Source organism: Pristis pectinata, chromosome 17 (assembly GCF_009764475.1).
Source record: "Pristis pectinata isolate sPriPec2 chromosome 17, sPriPec2.1.pri, whole genome shotgun sequence".
Taxonomy (NCBI): Eukaryota; Metazoa; Chordata; class Chondrichthyes; order Rhinopristiformes; family Pristidae; genus Pristis; species Pristis pectinata.
Genome location: NC_067421.1, coordinates 17,891,348 through 17,917,671, shown reverse-complemented (window position 1 = coordinate 17,917,671; position 26,324 = coordinate 17,891,348). Strand labels below are relative to the sequence as shown.

Sequence of the window (26,324 nt, the reverse complement as noted above, 5' to 3'; positions counted from 1 at the left end):
CTTCTAGGTATCCTTCTGTCTCCTCACTGAGCCCCTGATTTCCCCTCAGCCCATCACAAAAACAAGAGTTAAGAATTTGATAATTTTGTAGCACACTTGGTTAAAAGCACTAACATTAGGCAGTTTAATTTAAATTTTACTTATACAGCACGGTAACAGGCCCTTCCAGCCCAACGAGCCCGTGCTGCTCAATTATACCCATGTTAACCTACCAACCCGTACATCTTCAGAATGTGGGAGGAAACTGGAGCACCTGGAGGAAACCCACATAGTCATGAGGAGAACATACTAACTCCTTACAGACAGTTCTACCTTTCAAATAATTAATGTATTTACAAAGATGATCACACTAAAATAATAAATTATCTTAATTGAAAAACTAGATTTTTTAAGAACGTTGCTGTACATTGTGTCAACATTTGTGCAAAGGTCCGAGAGAGAACTACCAGACACTTTGCACATGCATGGTACCATTCTGCCATCTGCTGGCTAGTTGCAAATAATTTTCTTCTACCTCCCTTTAATCACCAGTGAAACCCATCACTATTTTGGCCTGAATGAATACCAGTAAGTGCAACACTAAGCACTGGCAATTGAAATGCTACACCAACCAACAGGATCATTCACAATTTACAGGGTGCAACTGTATCAAGCACAGGAGCAGGGCATCCTAGTCACCATCAGTAAATTATGGACTAGAACAAGCCATGCTTTTATTCATAGTCTTCATGTCAATAAATTATTGGGGATGGAAAAGTTAATATTTTTATGCAAGTGGATTACTGCAAAAAAGCAAACATGGGTTCTAAAGTACATTTCTATTTGACAATGCAGATAATTTTCAAATTTCTAATTCACAATTTGGTGTGGAGAAAAAAGATATGTATCCTCCTGCCAGATATTTTTTAAAAATACTGTAACTTATCATTTTTAAACAGTCCAACTTTTAAAAGTATGAAGGAATTTGATGTAGCCATGTGTTGTACACACTCATTTCCAACAATTAAATACAACTAAATACATTACATTCCCTGAAAATTTTAGTTACTAATATTCGCCAAGTAATAATACAGCAGAGAATGAAGTTGCTTCATAAACTTGGAATAGCATCTGCAACTCTTAAGTTCAGCTGAGGTAATATTTTAATTCAAATAAATATAGTGGCATTTTTACTTAGTTGAAGAGACATCATTTTTGGGGGATTAATTAGAAATAACCTCAGAGAAAGGTAACTCAGAAAGCTTGTTTTACACCCAATAGAAATAACTGCGGGAAAGGCTTTTGTAGGAACCAGGTTAAATTGAGTTAAGACTTAACAGTTTCACAAAATAATACGGAGAATTATGACCAAATATCTGGCACATCTACATGTCACTTTAACTTCTCAATCCCACTCCCTTTCCAACCCATCTCTGTGCAGCCTCCTCCACTGTTATACTGAGGCCCAGAGTAAAGTAGAACAACCATCCTTCCACCACCCCCTCCCCCACCACACCCTGAGGAAGGGTCACTGACTTGAAGTGATGACTGGTTTCTATTTCCACAGACGCTACCTGACTGGCCAAGCTCTTCCAGTATTTCTGTTGCAGTTTCAAGCTCCAGTTATGAGCTTACATATATATTTTTCAAGTTTTTACCTTGGTAAATGCAGGTGAAATTTGTCATAGGTAGGGGAATTTAGAACCGCTAGACAATTCTTCTGGCCCAGCTTCTCTTGTCAACTTCAGGCTGCTGGGTATTCTGCAGAAAATCTCTGCTATTTTCTTTGAGATGCTTTCCTCATTCTGTGATTCCACAGGTCTCCTCTCTGTCCATTATTCCCCTTCCACCATCATTCTCTCTCCTTGATCATCCATCACCCTTCTCCATGCTCCTCACTCCTCTTTTATCCTTCCCATCCCCATATTCTTCCTCTCTCCTTTTCCCCGTTCAAGCTTCTCCACCCCCATCTTCTTGCTGAAAATGTTGGATAACCATGAGAAATATCTGATCAAAAACTAACGCTACGGAAGTTATGAAACACAGGATATAATTACGACCAAAGATATAGTTGCAGCATGCCAACTCCTGAAAAGCATTCTTAATGATGTGAAACTCAAGTATCTCCCATGTTCTTCGCAACGAAATGAGACCCACACTTTACCTATCCTTTGAGACTGTAAAGGTCCATTCAAATTAGATTTTAAAGAGTTGTCCAGAAAAATATCCAAGTAATACTTTACTCATTCCTCTCAACCTCTTCTGAATATCATTTATAATTTTCATATCACATGTATTATGATGCAAATATTAAAATTACCTGCCAACTTGTCTCCTTTCAGTTTCAAACTCTGCACACATTATAACATATAATAGGACAAAGACACCGAACTTATAATTGGGAAAGATCCAAAATTCATAAACAGAAAAGGAAAAAAAAGACAAAAAAAAATCTCAGTTTATGACCATGATTTCTGACCCTACATTTGATCTCTGGAATTGTTAGGTAGCACCCGGGGTGGGGGGGGGGGGGCGGTGAAATCACAAGGGTTTTAGACAGAGTATTTCAGGAAAGAAGGGTTGTTTAATAATCAAGAACCATTCATCTGGGTTACCAAGTACTTTCTCTTCCTAACTGGCACGGGATGGTGGTATACTGTGAAAACTCCCAAATCGGATGCCCAATGCTACAGGATTCCAGAAATCTCCAGGAGCCGTTCAAGAATTTACAAACCTATTTACCACTGATGCAGAAATAAGAATGTTGTTGGAATGAGCAACCTGAAAATGATCAGAACGGCATTTGGAATATACCATCTTCCCAGGATGAACTAAGAGCTACGATTACAGTTCCAAGCCGGTTTAGAAATGATATGTTGGAAATACTCAATGGTCCAGGGGCATAAAGACCTAACGTATCAGAGTTTTGCCTAATGGGAGGAGAGGTTTTGGTGCACAAGTCTGTCTTTTCTTCAGGGGGTGGGGTTGGTAGGATTTTTTGGGGATAGATAAAGTAAGATGCCTAACTCAGTAATCTCACAAAGAGGCCCGCAGCGCAGGTGCCGAATACTGACTGTCGAGATAATTGGGATCAGTGTTATTACCTTGGGACGTGTTCATTACAAACACGTGGGGTTATGATTTCAAATCATTTCTCACCTCAAAAGCAAATGTACTAGTGGACATCTCACTAACTGATAAAAGTGGGACGTGTGAAAAACAAGTAACCATTGTATTCCACTGTCATTCCAACATAGTTTAAAGTGCAATAATGTCTCTTCCGTGTATTGATGTCACAATTTTCAGCGTAAAGTACACCATATATTTTCAATTAACACTTTGCTCCCAAAGGTCAAACTAATTACTTGTTTGACAAAAACTTTCAAATCGCGATTTCCTGTTTGAATCAAAACAATCGCACCATTTAAGGTGAGCTTGGAATTCTACAGAACATTTTAGTGTCATACAAACACTTCGACCGACAGTTTTTAGCCAAGAATAATTTTAGACACCTAAAGGACTCTAATGATCTCATTACATTTACGTGCTCTGCACAGTGTTTGCAATAAAGTTACTAGCTTTAATTTGCACAACAATCCCAAACACTTGCCTCTAAGGCAAACACCTCACTCTTCCTTCAGAGATTGCATTAAGAACACGTAAATGGCATGCTTTACACTTAAACGGATCATTAACCTGCTGCGAATTAATCCCTTTCGAAAAGGAACAAGCCCGCTACATCTATTAACAAGTACTGTTATTCATTAAGAAATCTGCAATTCTGAAGGGCTCTGACGAATTTACTCCCATCAATTGCAGCATCCAATGGCTAGATTTCTTCATGCCTTGCAGAGTGCCAATTATAATTTAATTTATATTTGAAAAAAAGACTGAAAATTAGAAAACACAGGACATCAGTATTCTTCTATGTAATTAACCAAATCTTCGTGATGATAAAACTCACTTTATTCTGACCAGTCACATCATCATCAGTGCATCTGTCACCTCCTAAAAGTACACATTCCATAGAACCATAGAACAATATGGCACAATAAAGGCCCTTCAGCCCACCATGTTGTGTGCCCTTCAAACCACACCTAAGACTATCTAACCCCTTCCTCCCACATATCCCTCCATATGCTTATCTAACAATCTCTTGAACTTGTCCAATGTATCAGCCTCCACCACCACCCTAGGCAGTGCATTCCATGCACCAACCACTCTCTGGGTGAAAAACCTCCCTCTGACATCACCCTTGAACTTCCCACCCAATACCTTAAAGCCATGTCCTCTTGTTTTGAGCATTGGCGCCATAGGAAAGAGGCACTGGCTGTCCACTCTATCTATTCTTCTCAATATCTTGTATACCTCTATCATGTCTCCCCTCATCCTCCTTCTCTCCAATGAGAACAGCTCTCGCTCCTTTAGTCTCTCCTCATAATCCATACTCTCTAATCCAGGCAGTATCCTGGTAAATCTCCTCTGCACCCTTTCCAACGCCTCCACATCCTTCCTATAATGAGGCAACCAGAACTGGACACAGTTCTCTAAGTGTGGCCTAACCAGAGTTTTGTAAAGCTGCATCATCACTTCGCGGCTCTTAAACTCGATACCCCAACTTATGAAAGCTAACATCCCATAAGCTTTAACTACCCTATCCACCTGCGAGGCAACTTTCAGTGATCTGTGGATATGAACCCCCAGATCCCTCTGCTCCTCTACACTGCCCAGAATCCTGCCATTTACCTTGTACTCCACCTTGGAGTTTGTCCTTCCTTCACCATATTTCAAATTCGAGACCAGGGCTGGGTAATGTTAAATTAACATAAATTCCTGGAAGTAGTTTCTTTGCCACACAGCACATGTGGAAGGAGTGAAGCTGTTTTAATGTTTCAGGCCATGTTACAGATGAACAGTTTAGGAGGGAATAAAAGGACACATAAAAAAAACAAAGTCCGATTTATTAAATGACGTATGATGAAATGTGGTGTAAAGTGGAAGAGCCCTGTCCTGGAAATCAGGAAAATCCAAGGATTGAGACAACAAGTCGCTTCAGTAGAACGGTAGGGATATAGGAAAAAATGACTGGAGGCCCATGAGAAAAGACCCACAAGAGTGGAGAGTGTTAGGTGTAACGAAAGGTTGGAAATGTCAAGTACTAGAGGGCAGAGGTTTAAGGTGAGAGGGGGACAGTTTGAAAGAGATTTGTAAGGCAAGTGTTTTTTTTATATACAGAGATGGGTAAGTGCCTGTAACACACTGCCAGGGGAGGTGATAGAAGCAGATACCATAGCAATGTTTAAGAGACATTTAGACAGGCATGCAATAGGGGCATGAAATAGGGGGATACAGGCCATGAGCAGGCAGATGGAATTAGTTAGATTGACATCATGGTCGGCACAGATATGGTGGGTGGAAGGGCCTGTTTAAATGGTGTACAAATGCTCCAGTATTTGGGTCAGAGAGTAGACAGGCTTTGAAAGGTGATCACCAAGTTCTTCATTCTTGTCAGAATGCAAACCAGACACAACATTTCTTTGATAAATTCTCAAAAGGTGTCATCATTTTCCAGTAATGGCTTTGAGATCAGCTTCTTTGAAAGTCTCTTGCAGCTTCTTTAATGTCGTCAAGTTTCAAATTCTGTTGCAACCTGCAATCTGCATCATATTTAACCCTCAGTATATCCAGCTCTGCTTCTGTCTCCAGGTTTCATAATTCTACAACCTTAATGCAGATACACTTTCTGCACACAGATGGGATTTATCTTCCAACTGTATTTCCACCTCGTTGTGCTAGCTCGGTAACACTATTCCTTAAATCTACTTCTAGGTGTCTATAATATCTAGTTGCAGTAAACTTACTGGATCAAAATAGAAACTGGGAAATCAAAATAAAAGATGTGTGTATTATATTGACATTAGCCAGCAAATCACATCTTGATATTGATGAAAGCAATTCTTAAAACAATTAAATCGCCGTCATGTATAACCATAAATACCAACAAGGAGAACCCTAGGCAAAGGGGAATGGTTTGTAAGTCTTTTACGAATACCTATTGGAAACAACAGGGGAATCGTGCTGTGAGAAAATATTTGGAATCCACTGAAATTTGCAGAAAATTTATCTTCCTAAACAGATTTTACCAACGGAAGTAGATCAAATATTGTCTTTTGTGGTGCACTTTCCACGAACTAAGGTGTCCTTTTGAAAAAGGAAACTGTTTATTACAAGAACAATTTTTAGTCTAATTATATTCTTGAAGTAATTAAAGATGAGAACCATCAAGAAAACCAGAGTTAACTACTAAAATTCATTCATTCATGCTAGCGGTGTGCTTGAAACTTCTAGTGGGGTTCTCCTGATTGGCTTTTTTTTAAACTTCCATAGAAGATTGGGTGACGCATGACACTCACAGAAGTGGGCTTCCACCGATGGTACAGCAGCCAATAAGGAGAACTCCTGATGCACTGATGTGCAATATCATGGTAAACTATTTGCACGGTAGTTTTTTTTAAAATTAACATTCGACTTACTTGGTAACAACAATTAATTGCATTGGATCATTTGCATCTTTCGTGACCTTCAGTACAAGCTGTCAAAAGCATATAAATGTTTAATTCCACAGGCTTCACATTCATCCTTTTACCATTCGACAGAATTCATGACAGCCTTCAGAACAGAGAACTCCGGCCTAATCAAAAGCTAAAAAAATGTTACATATCATATTCACTTTTCATACAGGAAATATATTTGCACATTCACAGCCCGATAGGTTTGCTATGAAACACCCCTAAGGTACAAATTCAGAAGTGTGTACCACTGAAGAAAGGTAGAATTTTTTCATCTGTGAAATTACCTTCTGGCAATTTCCCAGTGATGCGAAGTCACAAAATGTTGACTTTATAAAAAATGTAATGTTTCTTTTAAGTCATTCCATTGAAGCATAACTGAAACTGAGCCTACGTGTGTGTTGGAAATGAACATATACAATTATGAAGAAAGATGGACAGTTGTCACATGGCAATATAATTTCCTTCTAACTATTCTATATTTTCATTTTCTTAACCCTGATACATTTTGTAAAAGGTTCAAAGAAACTAACTCAAAATAAACTCTTCACTTCCCTACCGTTTTTGAATAGACATTGCGTAACAGGAGAGAAAACATTTCTCTGCAGGACGGAAGGATACTAACTGCATCCTGGAAGATGAACAGACTTGATTATAACAGTCAAGTACCATTTTCTTTTGACGTTTCTAGCCACAATATTATCTTATAAAACAATATGAAGTTTCCAATCTCTCGCTCAAGTTGTGCATTCTTTTCAAAATTTACCATAAGGAAATGTACCCAGAGATTGCATTTCGATAATTTAATAATTTATTAATCTAAAAAAGTGTGTAAAAGTATAGCTCTCATCCACAAGATATATGAATGACATTAAAATGCCTGCAGTTTTATCAAACTCGCTTTTAGTGTATTTGTTTCAGCAATACAGAATTAAAATGAACTTCACTTATTTTATTTTATATAAAAGAAGCCCACAGCAAAATGCTCAGAAGAAAAAACTTCATATTGGCGTGAAATGTACAGCTTTTACATTTAAAAATGTTCTGAAATATACATACAAGCATGCTAGCAAACCCAGGTTATCAGGAGACAAACTTTTTGGTATGCCATTTCTGAACCTTGAATGCTTTCTAACAGAAGAAAATGAAGATCTTCTGTAAATGGATTCTGTTCTTCAACTGGGGCTTGTATGCTCAAACTTTTAAAAATCCACAACTAAAATATGCATATCCACGGGAAATATACATACAACTTTCTCACATTGAAGTACATAATATAGGATTTTATCTATTGCCATTTATTTATTTTTTTTTGCACAAAAACCTATAAATATTACTTCACCAGAATCTTTTAACTTAAAACTTAAATAAAATGACAGAGGGCTGAACTTGCACCTCCAAAAATATGAAGACGAGCATTTATCTTCATCAGTAAAGTCTTAGATAAAAATGGCCTTTAAATTGAAACACCCATTTTCATCTACAGTCTGATGAATTCTGGGAGGGAGAATGACAATAAATGGAAAAATTACAAACTTCTACTTACAATTTTCACCAAGTTAACTTTTTGTACAATTTTACAATCTTGATTTTCCTCTTCAAAAGGCCTTGTGAAATTTTTCTGATTAAGAAAAAATAGTACTGCAATTTGTCAATTTTACACTGTACACAATAGATACAAACTGTTCTGATATATCTGGTTTATATCTACAATACAAAGAAAGTCACCAAAGGTGACTCAAATGCACAATAAAATATCATTTACAAGCACTAGCTAGTTGATATTCCCCACTATATATTCCCCGATTTCACAATACTGTGTTTTTAAGAATGTACAATTTATCATGAAAAATAAATTCTGTGTTGTAGCAATGATGACAAGTATAGTTTTAGAAGCTGTAACATAAAAATTCCAAAAAAGTTACTGATGTGGAAGAGCTTTATAATGTAGACCGATGATGCAGCAGTACCCAAGAAAAGTGCTCTGCATGTTAATGCTCACACATTGTAAAGAATTGGATGTGGAGTGAATTTAATCATCTTGAAACGATACTCGCTGAAGTTTTGATATTTTCCCTTACAAGATCTTCAGATCACTGATAAATAGCTGACGATACATCGTGTCCCTCGTCAGAAAAGTGAGTGGGTCTGTGTATAACACAATTTGTGGTTTCAAAGTAAATTCATAATGGCATTGTACATTTGAGTAAGCACCACAAAGTGGACGGGTAGACAGGACTGGCGATCTTGTGTGGCAGGGTTACAGTTGAGCCATGATAAGGCATTATACTGTTCCAGCACAAACCTGAAAGAGAACAGAAAAGTCAGTATCCCCCTCAATTATAATATTTGATTTTATCATTTAATTGATTAAGTAACAAGATTTTTGACATAAACCTCAAAACATCTGAAGTTCGATTGGAATCCAGAGGGTGAGGATGAGTGTGCTTGCCAGGAAGTAGTTCATCAGATTGTGCCAGGGAGACATGGTGATGCAAAGAGGCCTATTGCAAATAATGAGTAACATAGTCAGCTCAATAAATGTAAATACATTGGAAAAAAAGTGATCATTTTTTTTAGAATTCAATTTCCAATAGATTATGCTTTGTTCTGTTCTGGGTACTTTTTCAAATGGTTGTTTTGTATTTAATACACAGCAAAATGCCTAAACTGTATTCAAGTTTTATTTATATCCTAATGCAAATCACCTCAGTATTTAGTTAAGCAGCATGTGCAACAAATCCAGCAAATATAGATCGAAGGCCAGTTCCCAAACCAACATTTCCTCTAATAAACGACAAGATCATGTGTTGCTTCCAGGGAACGTAACTGCATTTAATTTTGTGGCTACTACAGAGAAATCTGTCGGTCAGTGCCTGGCACCTCAAGCCGTCAACAACTTATATATGTAACACTTAAAGCAAAATTTCCCAAGGCACTTTAGAGGAGAGTTAATAAATAAATTTAAGATTGAGCCGCATTTGAGGATACAAGATCAGAAGCCCAAGAGTTGGTCAAGGAATGTCTTCAAAGAGGAATGGGTAGAGAGGCAGAAAAGGGTTTTAGTTCAAGGCCTTCCCAGCTGAAGGGCACAGCTGCAAAATGGTGGGATTAAATATGGAGAATGATTGCACAGCTAGAATTGGAAGAGTTCCAAATACGCATAACATCATAGGGCTGGAGGAGATTGCAGAGATGGGAGGGTGGGGGAAATTGGGTGAGGCAATGTAAAAATTTTAAAACAAAAGTGAATTTTAAAATGGAAGTATTGCTTAAATAGGTAACAACATAGCAATAGGCAGAGGAATGATGGGTACAGGGTTTCTGATGGAGACTAAAGACCAAAGAAAATTTTGACTCATCCAATATTGATTACTGAATGATCAATCTGATAATTTTAGAGACAGTGTAGGAGGTGATCTAGTAATGCTGGGAAGTGCAAACAAATGTTTTCAAAGCTTAATGCTTTTAAATAACTATCTATACATGATGGGATGGCAAATATGGAACTCAGCAAGTGTCAAGAAAAACAGAGTACCCATATGTGGGCATGCTCCAGCAAGGTGACAACAATTAATGCTCCAGCACTAGGATAGCCTGGATTTGCCCTTCCACCCCCATTTGTATATTCGCAATAGTCTTATCCCACCCTACGACTATGATGAATGGACAGATAAAACATTTGATGAAATGGAACTTACCTTTAAAAACAAAGGGCATTGATTTTGAGCATGAGGGCAGGCAGACCAAAACCACTGAGGAAGATTCTCAGCTTTGGCAGTTGATACAAATAACCAAGAGCGAGTGGTTGCTGGAGTACATTTGCAACTTCCTCATGAGCTTCAGTGGAGAGAAGCCGCTCACCACTTTGACCCTGTAACAAGACCAAATATACCAAATATTTGCAAATTCCAAAATGACATTGAATAAATTAGTTAACTACAAATCATTTCCTCCATTTTACCAAATACAGTACTATAATCATATGATGCACTATTTGGATCACAGATTACAAAGGAAACACAGCAAAATTAATCTTTCGCTCAGATGCAAGTTAGAAAAATGAAATATAAATGGATGTTTCTTCATGAGTGCAAATCTACTACTTGAGATACTTACTTAAAGTGTGGTTTGCTAAGCATGCAACTCACTGACATAAATTGCTTTGAAGGATTACAAAAAATGATGCACTGTTAATCCCCCCCCAAGCAAAATATCATGTGCCAACCATTTATTATATCATATGTAATTATATGGTATTCACTTCACCAGAAGACTACTGTGTATTGACATTCTGAAATGGCAGCTGAATGACCAACTTCCATACATTAAGTGTCCCCCAAATAATAACTCTGAACATTGACTAAGTTACATGTGCGATTGTAAAGTAAAATAGTTTTCGCTTGTGCATGTGAAGAACTGGAGTCTCGAGTTAAAATGTTCAGCCAAATGCCTGAAGTCATGTCCCCAAGTTTGATTTAAAACAGAAGATGCTGGAAATACACAATCATGCATCAACTATAGACAGGAAAAACTAAATTTGTGTTTCAAGTCGATGACCTTTTTTCAGAAATGGGAGAAGTTAGAAATGGGTTAAATTAACCAACCCTCCCAGTTGTGATGAAAGTTTGAGCTGAAATGTTAACTCACTTTCTCTCTCAAGAGATGCTGCATGACCTGATTATTTCCAGTGATTTATGCATTTTCCCCAAATTTCCAGCATCTGTAGTGTTTTATCAGTTTTAAATTGCAAAAAAAAGGGGCACACAACAAAAAGGGAATGTGATAGGGTGATGGCTGAATGACAAAACTAGTGGATGGGCTGTCTGAAAGAACGTGGTAAAGGCCAGGAAATAATGCAAGTTATATTTGGGAGAGGAGTAAATTAAAGACGAGTAGCACCCGAACTTGCAAGAGGTTAAAAAAATTGAAGGTTGCAAATATGGAATACAAAGGATGCGGTGGCCAGTTATCCACAAATGCTGAATTCAACATCAACTTCTTTGACCAGAAGGTGAAGAAAATTCTCTGCTTGTGAAAGCTGTGGGTGGTTCAGTTGCTGGGTATATTCAAGAAAGAAATCAATGGATTTTAAGAGCATCATGCTATATACGGTTAATGCAAGAATATGGTGCCGAGATAAAAGTTCTGCCAAAGTCTTACTGAACGGTGGAGCAAGCATAAGGGGCGGAACAGTTTACTCCTGCTTCTACTTCTTATGTTCGCTCATGCTCCAATTTCAATCCAAACCAAAAATCCCCAAGTAATATTTTTCAAAGAAATAAAAAATATAATGATATGACAAGTCCCTCTTTCTAAATTCTATTCTGGTAAATTCACTGTCTCCAAGGCAAACTTTGCCTTTCTACAGTTATGGAATGAAACCTACACTGATAAGGTCTCAAAGGCTTGAACAATTGTAGTATTATACCTGCACTTTAACTTGCTGCACTTCATGTACCAACATTCTGAAATATCTCTGCACAATAATGTTTCCCAAAAGCTCATCAGAATTTCAAACTATGGGCCAGATTGTGCTAGGGTATGCTAAAGGTTTAAATGGCCACAAGTTTGAGACTAACTGATGAATATGGCGAGCTGAATCTGTCAGTTCATTCTGCCACAGCGGTTCCTGAGGAAATCACTGCTTAGATCTTGTGTCAGATCAGACCTGGCGCAGGATCAGAAACCACACTGATTGCAATGTTTTCTGGGTTTTAAGCACAAGGAAGCACATTCGGAATTTATTTTGCTTAAATTTAAATACATTTTTGTGCTTCAATGGCTTTTTTTTTTGTACAAGTTGTTTACTTCAATTTTCATACTTTAAATGTCTCTGAACAATCAATGTCATTTACAACTTTCGCAGCCCTATTCCAGCTTTGGTAGTTGTCAGGAGTATTTCCTGGTTTGCCATCTGTGGCCCAGTAATGTCTGATGATGTTGGTGACCCCTTAGTTGCAGAGGGACAGCAAGGTAAGCTCTCTGAATCTGGCTCAGTTAAGTTAGGAGTAAGCAGAGCACAGACAATGATTGCTGATGATAGGTCAGGTATAGCACAATTCAGCCTACCCAATTTTGCCATCCTTCCTGCTAAAATGAATAACTAAATACACTCTCAACATCACAATCCATCTATTTCCTCCCTTCCCACTCATTTAACCTGTCAATTTTGTAACCAGTAGTTATTATAAGTGTTAGTATTTCTCCCTCCAACCTAAAATTTTGCTTATAGTTTGATATCACCACCTTACCCTGCCAGCTTCACTGCTGTGCTGAAAATGTGAACTTGCACCGATGCCGGTTGGTGAATCAGGAGAGGTGAGATACCAGTTATTAGTATCCGGATGTCATTATCAAAATCTTCAGCAAAAATATCCTCGTCCAAAATTCCCTATACCATCTGTTCAAGCAAAACAAAGTTTCGATACAAGAATTATTGCATAAAACAAATGCAAAACAGTTACAAGACCAACCTTCTTAACATGAATGCTCTATGCTCAACTTTTCTTTTTGAAGGTTGGTTCTTTCTGTTTTAAAGTATCTCATGCAATCCGTGCACTGATAAATTGACTTTCAAAGAGTAGTGAGGTTTAATCCCATATTCCTGCTTTATATTCTTGCCCTCAATCACCTGTCCTAATCCTTGCTCATAGAATCAACTTCCAGAAACTTTTAATGTACAGTGATCCAGAGTCTTCTAACTCAGCGGAAAAAAAGTCCCTTTTCTTTGAAGAATTCCGCCAATGACTTAAATCAGTTATCACAGGTTAGTTATTCATTTGCGAGAAGGGAAAGGTTCTGTCATACCTCAATGTTTTGATAGCGAAATAGTTCAATATTCACTATCCCAACAAAAACTACCCTGAATTTTCTAATCTTTTGTAAATCCTTGGAACATCCTGGTCAACAACTTTTGCACCTTCAAAAGGTCTTTATATTTTTCCTGAAGTGAGACTGAACCAGTGAGTTATCAAGATCCAAAATGCTTTCTGCTTTTATATTCTATATCTCAGTTCATAAACCCCTTCACTCCCAGTTTTTTGCTCACATAGCACAGAACACACCAATACTTCACTTAACACTCCCAGGAACAAAAGTATTAATTGAATCATCTCTAAAACTGTAGACACGATGGCCAAGCACCAATGAGATAATGTGCTCTTATCAACTAAGCAAACATGAACAACATGCCGTGTTCACCAAACTGTCTGGACATACTTGGCATGCTGGTAAACTGATAAATTTTATCAATGTATTTTCTCTCTGCTTTCTAGTTTTAATAAAAGCATTTTCCCCAAGATCAATGGCAGTACTATTATGGATCAGTTCTCTGCTGAGCACTAGTAGAGTACCAGTGACCTTTTAGACAGTGCTGAGGCATCTGAAGAAAATGCATCTACTAACAACATGCAGAGAAGACAATTCCCACCCACCGATAAAGGAGCAACACCAAACACAGCGCTTTTCTCCCCTACATTAAAGTGGTCAAATGTTGCTTCCAATTTCTGAATCTAAACATAGTGTTTGTGCTTAGGAATTGGTGCATTCTTGAGGTCTAATGACAATAACAACCACCATTAAATGCTCACCTTGGTTACCAAGACCTTCCAGAGCTTCAGTATTGGCAACAACTGTAGCGGCAGATGTTGGAAAAAACCAAATGTGAGTACAGGATGCATCCTGTGGGGTGTTTAGCTGAGATGTTTGCAAGTTGAGAGCTGTGCCACGCCCAAATACAGAACCCATTGTGACAGCATCTTAAAGAGATCCAGAAACCAAAAAATTGTCAGAGTTTAACTTACAGATAAAAGTTATGAAATTGAAGTGAAACTTCTAAACACACATTCCTGAAATATTCAGTTAAGATTTCTCAAAAAAAAATCCACACCTGGCATAACAACAAATGAACCCTGTGGCTCCAGGGCAACCAAGCAGGCACTGAGAATAGTGGGAGAGTCTGCAGCAGATATACCACACATTGTGCATGTCTCCTTCAACTGTTTACTGGTAGATTGTAGTGAGCGCCGTCCAATGAGGATACTCCAATCTGAGGAAAGATGTGATTTAAGTTTTAAAGAAGAAAAACTCTCATTAGGGTGTGCCTTTAAAAAAAAATTGGTCTAAATCTCTAATTATATGCTGGCTCCATACAGCAAGCCAGTTTTCTAATTGAAAACAATACATCAAAGAACACCTTTAATATGCCCAGATACGAAACCCTGGAGCATACTTTCCTTAAGATCTTAATAAAATAAACAACTGTGGAACATGTAGCTAGCATTTCCTGATATGTAAACAAGAGTAGTGAGCGATATACAAGAAATCCCATTCTGAAAAATCAGCTCTGATGTCCATGATTTCTTCAGATGAAATACTCGTCTACTTTTCACACGTTCACTTACACCATTTCCTTAAGTAGTTAGGGAACGTGCTGCTGAGTCTCTCATAATGACACTCTCTAACCAAAAGGTTCTTGTTTATACAAGAGATTCTGCGAATGCTGGAATCTGGAGCAACACATAAAATGCTGGAGGAACTCAGCAGGTCAGGCAGCATCTATGGAAGGAAATAAACAGTCAACATTTCGGGGCGAGACCCTTTATCAGGACGGGGAAGGAAGAAGGCAGTAGCCAGAATAAGGTGGTCAGGGGAGGAGCACAGGCTGGCAGGTGATAGGCAAGTCCAGGTGAGAGGGGGAAGGTAGCTGGATGGGGAGGGGGGATGAAAGGGAGTGATGCGAGAAGCTGAGAGGTGATAGGTAGAAGAGGCAAAGGGCTGAAGAAGGAATCCAGCAGGAGAGGGCAGTAGATGGTGGGTAAAAGGGAAGGAGGTGGGGAATAAATGGGCAGGTCGTGAGGGCGGGGGTGGGAAAGAGAAGGGCTGAGGGGGCCACAGGAATCAGGGAAGACAAAGGCGGGAAAGGTGGGAGACAAAGGCTGGTCGGGGGTGGGGTTTGCAAAATAGATGTTGAGGCTGTCAGGTTGGAGACTATCAAGGCGGAATATGAAGTGTTGTTCCTCCAACCTGTGTCTGGCCTCAACGCAGCAGTAGAGGAGGCCCTGGATAGACATGTCAGTAAAAGAGTGGGATGTGGAATTGAAGTGGCTGGCCACCGGGAGATCCTTGCTTTTGCGGCAGACAGAATGAAGGTGCTCGACGAAGCGGTCACCCAATCTGCGTTGAGTCTCACCGATGCAGAGGAGGCGCATCAGGATCACCAGATGCAGTAAGTGACACCCCCCCTCACCCCCGCAGGAATCAATCTCTCCGCTACTCCCTTGTCCACTCATTGGTCCCCACTGATGACCCTCCTGGCACTCTATCCCCACCACCGTGCAAAGTGCCGTACCTGTCCCTGCACCTCCTTCCTTCACCACCATTCAAGGCCCAAGTGCTTCACCTGTGAATCCAAGGGTGTCATTTATTGCATCTGGCTCTCCGATGCGGCCTCCTCTACATCGGTGAGACCCGACGCAAATTGGGTGACCGCTTCATTGAGCGCCTTCACTCCATCCGCCACAAAAGCAAGGACCTCCTGGTAGCCAGCAACTTCAATTCCACATCCCACTCTCATACTGACATGTCTCTCCATGGCCTCCTCTACTGCCACGTTGAGGCCACAGGTTGGAGGAATGACACCTCATATTCCGCCTTGATAGTATCCAACCTGACGGCCTCAACATCAATTTCTCTAACTTCTGGTAACCCCTCCCGTTTTTCATCCCCCCCCAGCTCCCCCCCCCCACCACTCCCCTTTGTCTTCCCTGATTCCTGTGGCCCCCTCAGTTCTTCTCTTTCCCCTCCCCTGCCCATCTATTCCTCACCTCCTTCCCTTTTATCCATGGTCTACTACCCTCTCCTACCGATTCCTCCTGCTTCAGCCATTTGCCTCTTCTACCTATCACCCCTCAGCTTTTTACATCAGTCCCATTCATCCCTCATCCCACACCCACCCACCTTCCCCTTCTCACCTGGACTAGTCTAAAACCTGCCAGCCTGTGCTCTTCCCACTCCCCTGAATTTCTTATTCTGGCTTCTGCCCTCTTCCTTTCCCGTCCTGATGAAGGGTCTCGACCCGAAATGTTGACTGTTTATTTTCCTCCATAGATGCGGCCTGACCTGCTGAGTTCCTCCAGCAATTTGTGTGTGTTGTCCTTGTTTACATGCTCTTTATCTCTCCGATTAGTGAAGTTACCCTCTCTTAATGGCACGTTCCAAGGCAATGTAATTAAGATCAGATCATTTGTATAGGGTATCACATAAGCATCTGTATCCTGCAACAGCACATGGGTTTGGCTTGCTATACTGCCTTTCTAGCTAGTTATTCACAGATCTTTAATATGTCACACCATAATATTTATTTTTAATAAAATGGCTCAGTTTAAATGAAACTATTCTCCTAATATTTCACCTAATGTTTGGGTAAAGTATCAGAACAGATTAATACTTTGAGGCTATGAATGGAACAAAACTTTTGTCCACTTTGCAAAACATCTCACATAATTGTACTTCAAGAAATAAAGATGCTTGACAATTCTGAATATTTCTAAGTTTTACAGCATTTATGTATAAATTGCTATTTTAAATCAAAGTTGGCAACCTTTCAGTTCTCCATGACCCACTCTTCCAAGTCTTCCCATTACAATTCTCCATGGCACTGATGTCATCTGCATTATTCCAACACACCATTCCCAGAGCTTCTGCAAACCAATTTTGCGGGCAGGCACTTTACTTCTCCTCGACCTGAAAAACATCATGCTCTTCATGGTTCAACATTGCATGTTACACTTCATAACTCTTAGGCAAGTAAAGATGCTTGCTGCATCATGTTCCATACTTCAAAGAGGAAACTTTGAAATATGGTATTGCACATACTTGCCTCATTTCCCATTAATTAATATTTAGAATGAATCCATCATAGTAATTTAAATAACTCTTCAAATTCAAAATTGAAGTAATTGGAACTAATCACACAGCTGTATGTGCAAATACCTTGCCACTTTCACAATAACTGTCTATTCATAAAATACAGGTAAAGCTCAAGCAACCTATCAATGTCCATCGTTCCTGTCAAGAATAAAAATTAACTGGATTTTCTAATTTTTGAACAGGCCTACAATTTTCAAAATCTGCAGCTAAGTAACTTACAAAAGCCATCCATTTTTTTTGACCAAATCATACAATCTCAAACATACGAGCAGCTCAGTTTCTGATAGCTTAATATACCAAATTATTACTTTAGGCTGCAGTTAGTTATATAAATCATATCTAAATAGCAGAATGCTTAGCACAGTCATTGAGGCAAAACAATGCGTAATCTCTAGTCCTATAGAACTACATTTTGACATGGAATTTAGTTGGATTGGCATCATGGTCAGTGCAGACATTGTGGGCCGAAAGGCCTGCCCTTATGCTGTACTGTTCTGTGTAGATGTAGAAACAGAAGGCTGTCAATATGATTTTGTCAATGTTAATATTACATTTAAACATTTTCCATAAAAAATCTATAAGAAATGGATTACGATAATAAAAATTCAGAGAAATACAAGTTTGCGTAATTAAATAAGAATATTGTTCTCAGAGTAAAATAGTGCATACCTCAAATTACAGGCAATGTATATTCAGCACTGAATGATGATTATTTTATGAAGATTACTTGAAAAGATTGCTATTTTAACAAATCATTTTAAGGATAAAAGGCCAATCTACATGCCATTTTAGTCAAGGTTACTTTTAACCACACTGAACAAAAATGATTCTCAAGGTAAAAGTCATTTTGAGCTTAAGTTCTTACCTGTTGGGTACATCGATGTTCAAGATGCACGTCTCCAGTAATTCCCCATGGAGGTCTGTACAGGATGCCAGTAGCCATCTCTGATCATGGGATAAACAATATCCCACAAAAAGTACATTGTACTTTTGGCTTGCCTCTCCAAATGTCTCACCTAGCTCTGTTTGTTTGTCCTTGATTGGTGCCAAGATATAAGGAGGCGAGTACACTTGTATAGGATGGGGGCGCTGGAATTGGAAAAATAAACAACTTGATATGAGAAAAATTCCATAAAAACAAAAATTGAAGGTAGCTGGATTCTCTTTATCGAAAAAATAAGCTAATGAGGATATGAGTCACCTTATTATGGGCATTTAAAACAACAATGGATGAGAACATTAAGCAATCTGATTAACAATTCTCTTGTGCTATATGGAATGGAAGCAATTAAATCATTCTTAAGATAACTGCAAATGCTGACAGTTCCACAACACTATAATCTAAAAAAAATTATGGAAGGATGGGAAATCAGAGAAGTAAAATATTTAAACACCTGATCTTAAAATACGTATTTAATTATGAACAAAACAGAACACTGAAGTACTTGAGACAAAGGAGCACACGATGACCTTAAGCTTAGTGCAAATGCAAGCAGGCACTGAATGCAAGTAAAAGGAAGTGAAATCCAAAGCTAGTTATCAGTTAGAACAATAAACATTCTTTAAAATGATGTGACTTTAACACAAAGAATATTTAATTTGCGTTATAATGCACACCAAATTGTTGATGTGCAAACCAAAAATTAACAATGGAAATTACAAACTAATACGCACCTCTGAATGCTTAAGGGTCATTTCTATTGTGGAAGCAGGACCAAAGCCAGTTAGTGATTTAATGTGGATCTGTGTGGGAAGTGGCCGTCTGCATTGAGTGTAAACTGAAAATGCCAGTGATTTTTAAGTGCTGTATATAGAACTGTGATCATCTTTCACTGGTTGTAGTAGATACTGGCAAGGCACAATCTGAAACAAAACAAAAGTTTCACCCTTCTTTGCATCACATTGTGAGGTAACAGCTTCAATGCAACTTTTAAAGCAGATACACGTCAATTAATGAAGCATGGGTATTCTATGGTAGGAAGAAAATCCCACACAGAATGAAGATTAGCTTTTTCTATGTTCTGCATTAATGTAAAATAAAGTTCAGAATAAAACAAAAATTGAGGTGCCAGGGAACACTGAATTTTACTAAATTAAAATACAACTTTACTTTCAATTACCTGGACAGTGAATGCATTCCTCATATGCTCTGGCAGATTATCCAGCATCTCCAAGTAGCACCGTAACAGACCTAGCAATGATCCACTTGTAAAAGATGACTCTTCATCTGAGGACTACGTAAAAGGATCAACAAGATAAATGACGACAGCTGGTGGATATGCATTGCTGTCAGCTGACTCGGGTTCTGTTGGAATTCCTATCCGCTCTCTTTCTGTAGTACTGTAATATAGAAACATATGGGTGTGAAATATAATCACTGCTCAACTATTTTATGAGCACATTTCAACATTTTATTTACCCCACGCAATAAAATGGCACACACCAGATGAAAAACTTCTGTTATCAGCACTTCATCCAGAACAGAACCAAGGAGCAGATAAAACTTCCTTATTATTGTGACCAGTTTTGTTCTGTCCTCATCCTTCTCCATCTCTCCAGCTGGCAAGGTTTCAGCTACTGTCTCAGTCTGTTTTACATTTGTTTTCAGGATGTAGGATCTGATAACGTGATTAACTTAAAGGCCATCATTGTGCATTTAATCAATTTGGTACTGTGCAATTTCTTAATGTTTCTAACAGTTTAATGGGTAACCTCCAATAGTCAAAGTGGCCAATAATTTTGAGAGTGCAGTTACAATTTGTGAACTTATCATTTTATCCCAAAAGAATGCTTCACAATTTCATGCAATACTTACTTAAACTGTACCAACTATGGTAGTTAAAATGCTCCACAGTGCTACAACTATAAAAATCCAAGCAATGCTTGTTTTTACATACCATTATGTAAAAGTGATTATATCAATTCTTTTATGGTTTTGACAAAAAAAATCTCGTACTAATGAACTGTAAACTTTCTTAATGTCTATCTTGCATCATACTTACCTCTCTTGCACTTCCTGCTGCTGTGCTGTATTTTGGGCATCCGAATCTCCACTTGCACTGGGTGTACTCCCTGGAGGTCTCTCTGCATTGGTGCCTGAGCTACCACTCGGAAGTGAAGCAGTCCCAACAGTCCCACTAAATCCTGAAGTGGATGAGGTTGTTCCTGTCTGATGCAAAACTGGGGTAGTGGTTGTGGTTGTGGTGGTGGTGGAGGAGGTAGAAGTGCAGCAGGTCCCTGTTGACCCACTTCCTACACCAGAGCTGCCAGTTGTTGCAGTGCTACTGCCAGTGCTGATTGTGGAAGTAACTGTTGTACCAGTTGTCACTGGTGCAGAAGTACCCCCGGTTCCTGATGATGGCCCACCAGCTCCAGTTGTTGCCTGTCCCTGGGTACCAGATGATGCTGTTGGCTGGTGTTTTGGTGGAATCAGCAAGCTGTTATCCAGCTGCAGTGTAGCCAGGTAAGGTGCTAGATATTAGGGAGTAAATGGAATATTTAATAAAGTGAATCTGAAGAATTGCCACTCAGCAATTGATATTACTTGTACAATCGAACAAATGGATACCAACTGTGGATTTTAAAGAAAAGCAAACTGCTTGAAAAAGACTTTTACAACTCATTAAACAGCTTCAACACAATTCAATTTAATGTTCCATTGTATAAATGTAAATGAAATCAATGAATTACAAATACTGAAAATGACATTCTTTGAGGAACGTACTGCTCAGCCTTTTCTGAAAAGTATGAATGTTAATTTTAAAACTTACCCAAGTGGTGGCGACAAACTTGAGCATAGAGCTTTAACTTGGCAAGATTGTCATTCTCATCATTAACCCAGGTTTGAGAGAACCAATCATCGACAGATTCATCTGCCAGCTTTTTTGCAGAACTCTTACCAACCCGCATGATTCCATCTCTCAATACTTTGCAGATAGGTCTATGCTCACCAAGTCTGCAGGTCTGTTAAAATAAAAATGTACTTATGTTGATCGGCAAATGTTGAGAATGTTTCGATCAAATGTAGGAATATAATTACAATCGACCTGCTGTGATCTCTATATTTTCTTGAAGGTATAAGTATACATAATACAATAATTAATTGTGACTAATAATAATTAAACTTGCAACTTTATGTGAAAGATTTATTTTGTATACATGTATTTTATATTGTTAAGCATTTATTCTAACCTCATATACTGCACTAAGATCCCTGAAGAAATTTTTGGCTCCAGTGAGCAAGGCCTCATTTTCTGGACAAACCACGATGTAGGCTACGTCACGCTGAGAACCGTATGGTTCCAGAAGCAGCTTCTCCCAAAAGGGCAGTGCAAAAGGGGAGATCATCAGGAAGTCTTTATCATAGCCCAGCAGCAGTGTGGGGATAGGAAGAGGCTCTGGTGATTCTTCTGAACCTAAACAAAAGATTGTACTGTATGTTAATCTTTGAGGTAATACCAGAATGATGTAAATATAAACATTTTCATACTCCTAGGCTTTGTGTATTAGAAGTAACACAGAACCGCCAACAGAACTTTTAACTAATTTAGATAAGCTATTAAACAATGTTTATTGATTGTCACATGATTAATTGGAGCTGTACTATATTACAAAAATTAATGTACCTCTTCAGTAATCTTCTACAAACATGAAAACTGGATATAGTTACCATTTCTGTGGGATGCACACATCCTTAATTTTTAATCTGCTGCACTCAAAATCCACCACCCACATTACGCAATTTACAGCAATGAAACAAGCCAATCACATTTCTGCTACTTTTTTTTAAAATGTACCTCCCAAGTCTTCCAACTCATTTCAACCTCTTTTACTATCCTCTGACATACGTGTTTGCCTTCCTTATGAAACCACTCATGCCATTTATCTCAACCAATTCCTGCAGTAACAAGTTACAAAAAAGTTCCAACCACTTTCCAAGTCAACAAACCATTTAATATTCCCAATAACTGTACTCTCTCTGTTCTGGCACTATGCGTGAAATCTAATTGGCACTTTCTCCAATGTTGTGATACCTTTTTATTTCATGGACATCAGCACCAAACCATACACAATAGATTATGCGCAGCATAACAAAACTCATGCAAGTCTACCAAAATAGCACCACTTACAAATTCTTGTTTTGCTGCCAATGGTGGTATTTTTATATGACATAATTATGCCTATCCCTAGAATCTTTTGTTCATCCAACTCACGTTTTTTTTTGTGTATAGGACACATTTCCTATTTTCCTCTCCAAAGATGATGTTAAACTTCAGAATTCCTTGAGGAAACAAAATGCATAGCTGAATGGAGAATATATGGTTGGTATGTAGTGCAAAGGGTAAAGCAATGAAAAGTTGCCACACCTTATGGGAGAAGATTAAGGGTTATGATATTGAGAAAGCAGAAAGCAAACTGGATTAAAAAGTGTTCAGAAAGGAGAAAACAAGGAGGAGTTAATGGCAGCCTTTCCTTTCACAGCACAGGAGGAAGTAATGAGATTATGTGATTTATTCTTTGGTGGCCCTATTCCTTTAACTTTCCTTTTAATGTGTCGACATAATGTTTTAATATTTCATTTCATACTTTATTTTTTTAAAACTACAATTTCTCTATCCTGATGATGATTCTTCTTTAAACTGGTTTGATTTTTTATCTATTACCTTTCATGCAGTTCTTCTTTCATGCCCTCTTTGGATTCAATTTTCCCTTTTGTCATTCATCTGTGTTACATAATCAACTTGTTTACTTATGGATTTTCGTGTGCAATTTTCTTTGAACATTGATTGCTTTTTCGAACAGTTCCCATTTTCTTTGTTCAAGGTTTCCTAGTTCACTTTTACTTCCACCCTCATTTCTTTAATTTTCTCTTTTCCATCGTATTACTTTTCTCTTTGCTGTCATGTCTTTCCTGATGCTTATATTGAACCATCCTTTGTTATCATTCCTTCAAAAATGGTTCTATTACTCACTTTTTGTTCTGGCTCATTACCCATTACTATATCCATTTTTATTCTGCTTTATGCATCTTAGATATCAACTGAGAAAAACAGCATACTATACATACACACACACACACACACACTTCTATACATAAATTGTTTTTCCTGCTTTTTGCCATTCCATTGTGGTGGGATTGGGGAAAAAGGAATTGGAATCTCTCATGATTATTCCATGCCTTCTGCTCACTTCATAGAAATGCCAAATTACTCTGCCATTCCATTACTGTATCCTAGTAAGTTATCGATCTTTTAACTCGTATCATTTATTGAACTGCATGGTAGAAAAGGTTAGGTTTTACCTTTAAATTCTATCCATCGAGATTCTATATCATACACGTATATTATCCTGTAACCTTTTTTAACTTGCGCCTCAAAAATATAAAATCTTGCAATAATAACTTTATCCTATCTTGCATTGTAATTTCTTGCTTTTTTTTGTTCGTTAGTCTTTTCCTGAATTTATTTCTTGTTCCATTTCTGTCATTTCTAGCAGCTCCTTCCTCCAATATTAATCATTTGCGTTTTGTTTATCTTTTGCTCTCAGAGTTTGGCGCAGCTACCCTGTCTTCAATATTTTCTATCTCAGTATCAATGCCAATTTTCTATGAGGTTGAATCCCCTCCTCTGCAACTTGAATCACATTAGGTCTGATCATCTTTATCTTGATTTCAGTTAAGTGTATGCCAATGTAATTCTACCCACACCTGCCTTAAAACTGCACAAGATAATGTATGAGAACAGAAGCCATAAATATGGTAATCTGTGCAACAATACATCTCATCCCACCAGAAAACAAATACCGTAATACTTGAACAGTTTGGGTAATGCATATCACATTGACCTTAGCTAGGTAACTGAAATAATAGAAGAGCAATCAGAAGCTTAATAAAATTCAGGACAACATATAAATATGAGAACAGAACTTTACCATAGGATCCTCTGCCTATCTTGTGGAACTGTTGCCAGGTGAGAGGTCCTTGCACATGTTGGATGTTTTCCCATGTCCTTCCTGTCCGTTTCTTCTGAATGGCATCTTGTAGAAAAGGCTGCAGTGAGAGCAGCATACGAACCACATCTTGTGATGAAAGGATGCTTACATCCAGAACTGCAGATAAGAAACTGTGTTATTGCAATAAGTTAAAGATCCTATCTGTTGTCAATAATTGGAAATGAAGTAATGTGTTTTGACTGGAAGGGCGAAGCACCCAGTCTTTCAAATTTACCACTTTCCATTCCTAAATAAATATGCCACTTCTCATTCCTTCAGTTTTAGAAAACACCTACCCAATCTCCGAATTCTTATTCCGTTGAAGTCCTTAAATGCAATAAATATCCCAAAATAGTCTCCATCTTTCCTCTCCCATCAGGTTTCCACACATTATGGTTTTGAAATGATACAAAATCAAAGTCATAAATGAATTCCTACTTGGCTGTAACTGTGGTGCGTAATCGCTTGCCTAAAACCTCTGATACAGCTGACTATACCAGCCTCTTGCAACATCTTGTGTTCTGGATGAGCAGAACTGCCTTCAATTGTATTCATTCATTGAAAGTTTCATCCATACTTTTATTGTCCAAAGACTCTTATTGTTCGAAAGTTCTCTTCAACAGATTTGTTCTTCCAACTTCGACCAAGCTGATCCAAAACTCTACTACCAAAATGGTACAACTCCACTCACCAACTCATCCCTGCAACATTCCCATTTCAGACCTCAAGCGTTTCTTATTATTTTGGACTCATCTGGAAATAGTACAAAAAAGTTACGGTTTCACATGGAAAGTGCATTCAGATTTCTGGATGACAGAAAAGGAAGAAGTAATTATGGAATATTCAGCCTCTCTTATGGTGGAATGGGGGGGTACACAGAGTAGGGAAATCCATATTGGTGAAGGAAAAGATGAAACATCCTTTCTTGGTGAAGTAGTAATTTACTGGGACTTCCAATTTAGCATACTACATTTGGTGCTTGCATTCAGGAAAACAAAAACAGACTCAGTGACTGCTTTGCAGAACTGAGTCTGTTTTTGTTTTCCTGAAACCTATCCAATTAGCAAGAGTGATTCTGAGCTTCTGGTTATCTGTTACCTTAAATTCCCCATCCCATTCTTAGCTGTATCTTTGGTTTCCTACACTGCTCAAATAAAGCGCAATGCAGGTTTGAGAAATGGCACCTTATCTTTGAATGAGGCAGACTACAGCCTTAACAATGAAATGAACAATTTCAGAAAATCAGCAATTCAAACCATGAAGCTCACATTTCTAGCAATGCTTCCCACCTCCACCTTTCCTCTTTCTGGCAACTTAGGACTTCATTCATTTCCTCATATTTACATCCCCCCAGTAGCCTCTACCATTGCCACATGCCATTCAATTGCTCCTGGTCTCTATCCCATCACAGACCTAGCCTTCTGTTTTCTCTTCCCCTTTTACCTTTTTGTGTAATTTCCCAGATTTGATGGAAGATTCGTTGAGCTGAAACTATAACAATTTCTCTTTCCATAGTTGCTGCCTGACCCAAGTATTTCCAGCGTTTCCAGTTCTTGCTTCATCATTCTCAACTGCTTATTTGCATTCATAATTTCTGCAATATGCTGCAGCCCAAGGGACAACTATTTCCACCACACAGATCAGCAAAAAGCCTCTTGGAATCCATGAATTGGAATGCAGATAAAAACAGGACAAGTGATGGTAAATAGTCTTACATTTGAAGTGTGTGGGCTCTGAAAGTTAACAGGGCAACTTTTACTTGCCTCAATGGATAGAAGACAGAGAAACTGGACAAATACACGTATTGATCTGTTCCCAGCTGTCTGCCATTTTGAAGTCTTTGGATTTGTAGCC

The 26,324-nt window shown here is 38.4% G+C and overlaps 1 protein-coding gene across 1 annotated transcript in view; it reads right to left on the bottom strand.

Moving 5' to 3' along the window:
- Positions 1–7,341: 7,341 nt before the first annotated feature.
- Positions 7,342–26,324, bottom strand: part of LOC127579350 (mediator of RNA polymerase II transcription subunit 13-like) — a 167,422-nt gene continuing 148,439 nt past the window's right edge. The window contains 16 exon segments of the mRNA XM_052032086.1: positions 7,342–8,853; positions 8,946–9,052; positions 10,250–10,338; positions 10,341–10,422; positions 12,803–12,876; positions 12,879–12,927; positions 14,124–14,308; positions 14,440–14,598; positions 17,152–17,294; positions 18,346–18,569; positions 19,155–19,343; positions 19,601–19,820; positions 20,483–20,951; positions 21,251–21,443; positions 21,672–21,895; positions 24,411–24,587. Of these exon segments, the coding sequence (XP_051888046.1) occupies positions 8,721–8,853; positions 8,946–9,052; positions 10,250–10,338; positions 10,341–10,422; positions 12,803–12,876; positions 12,879–12,927; positions 14,124–14,308; positions 14,440–14,598; positions 17,152–17,294; positions 18,346–18,569; positions 19,155–19,343; positions 19,601–19,820; positions 20,483–20,951; positions 21,251–21,443; positions 21,672–21,895; positions 24,411–24,587 (2,717 nt within the window). The 3' untranslated portion in view covers positions 7,342–8,720.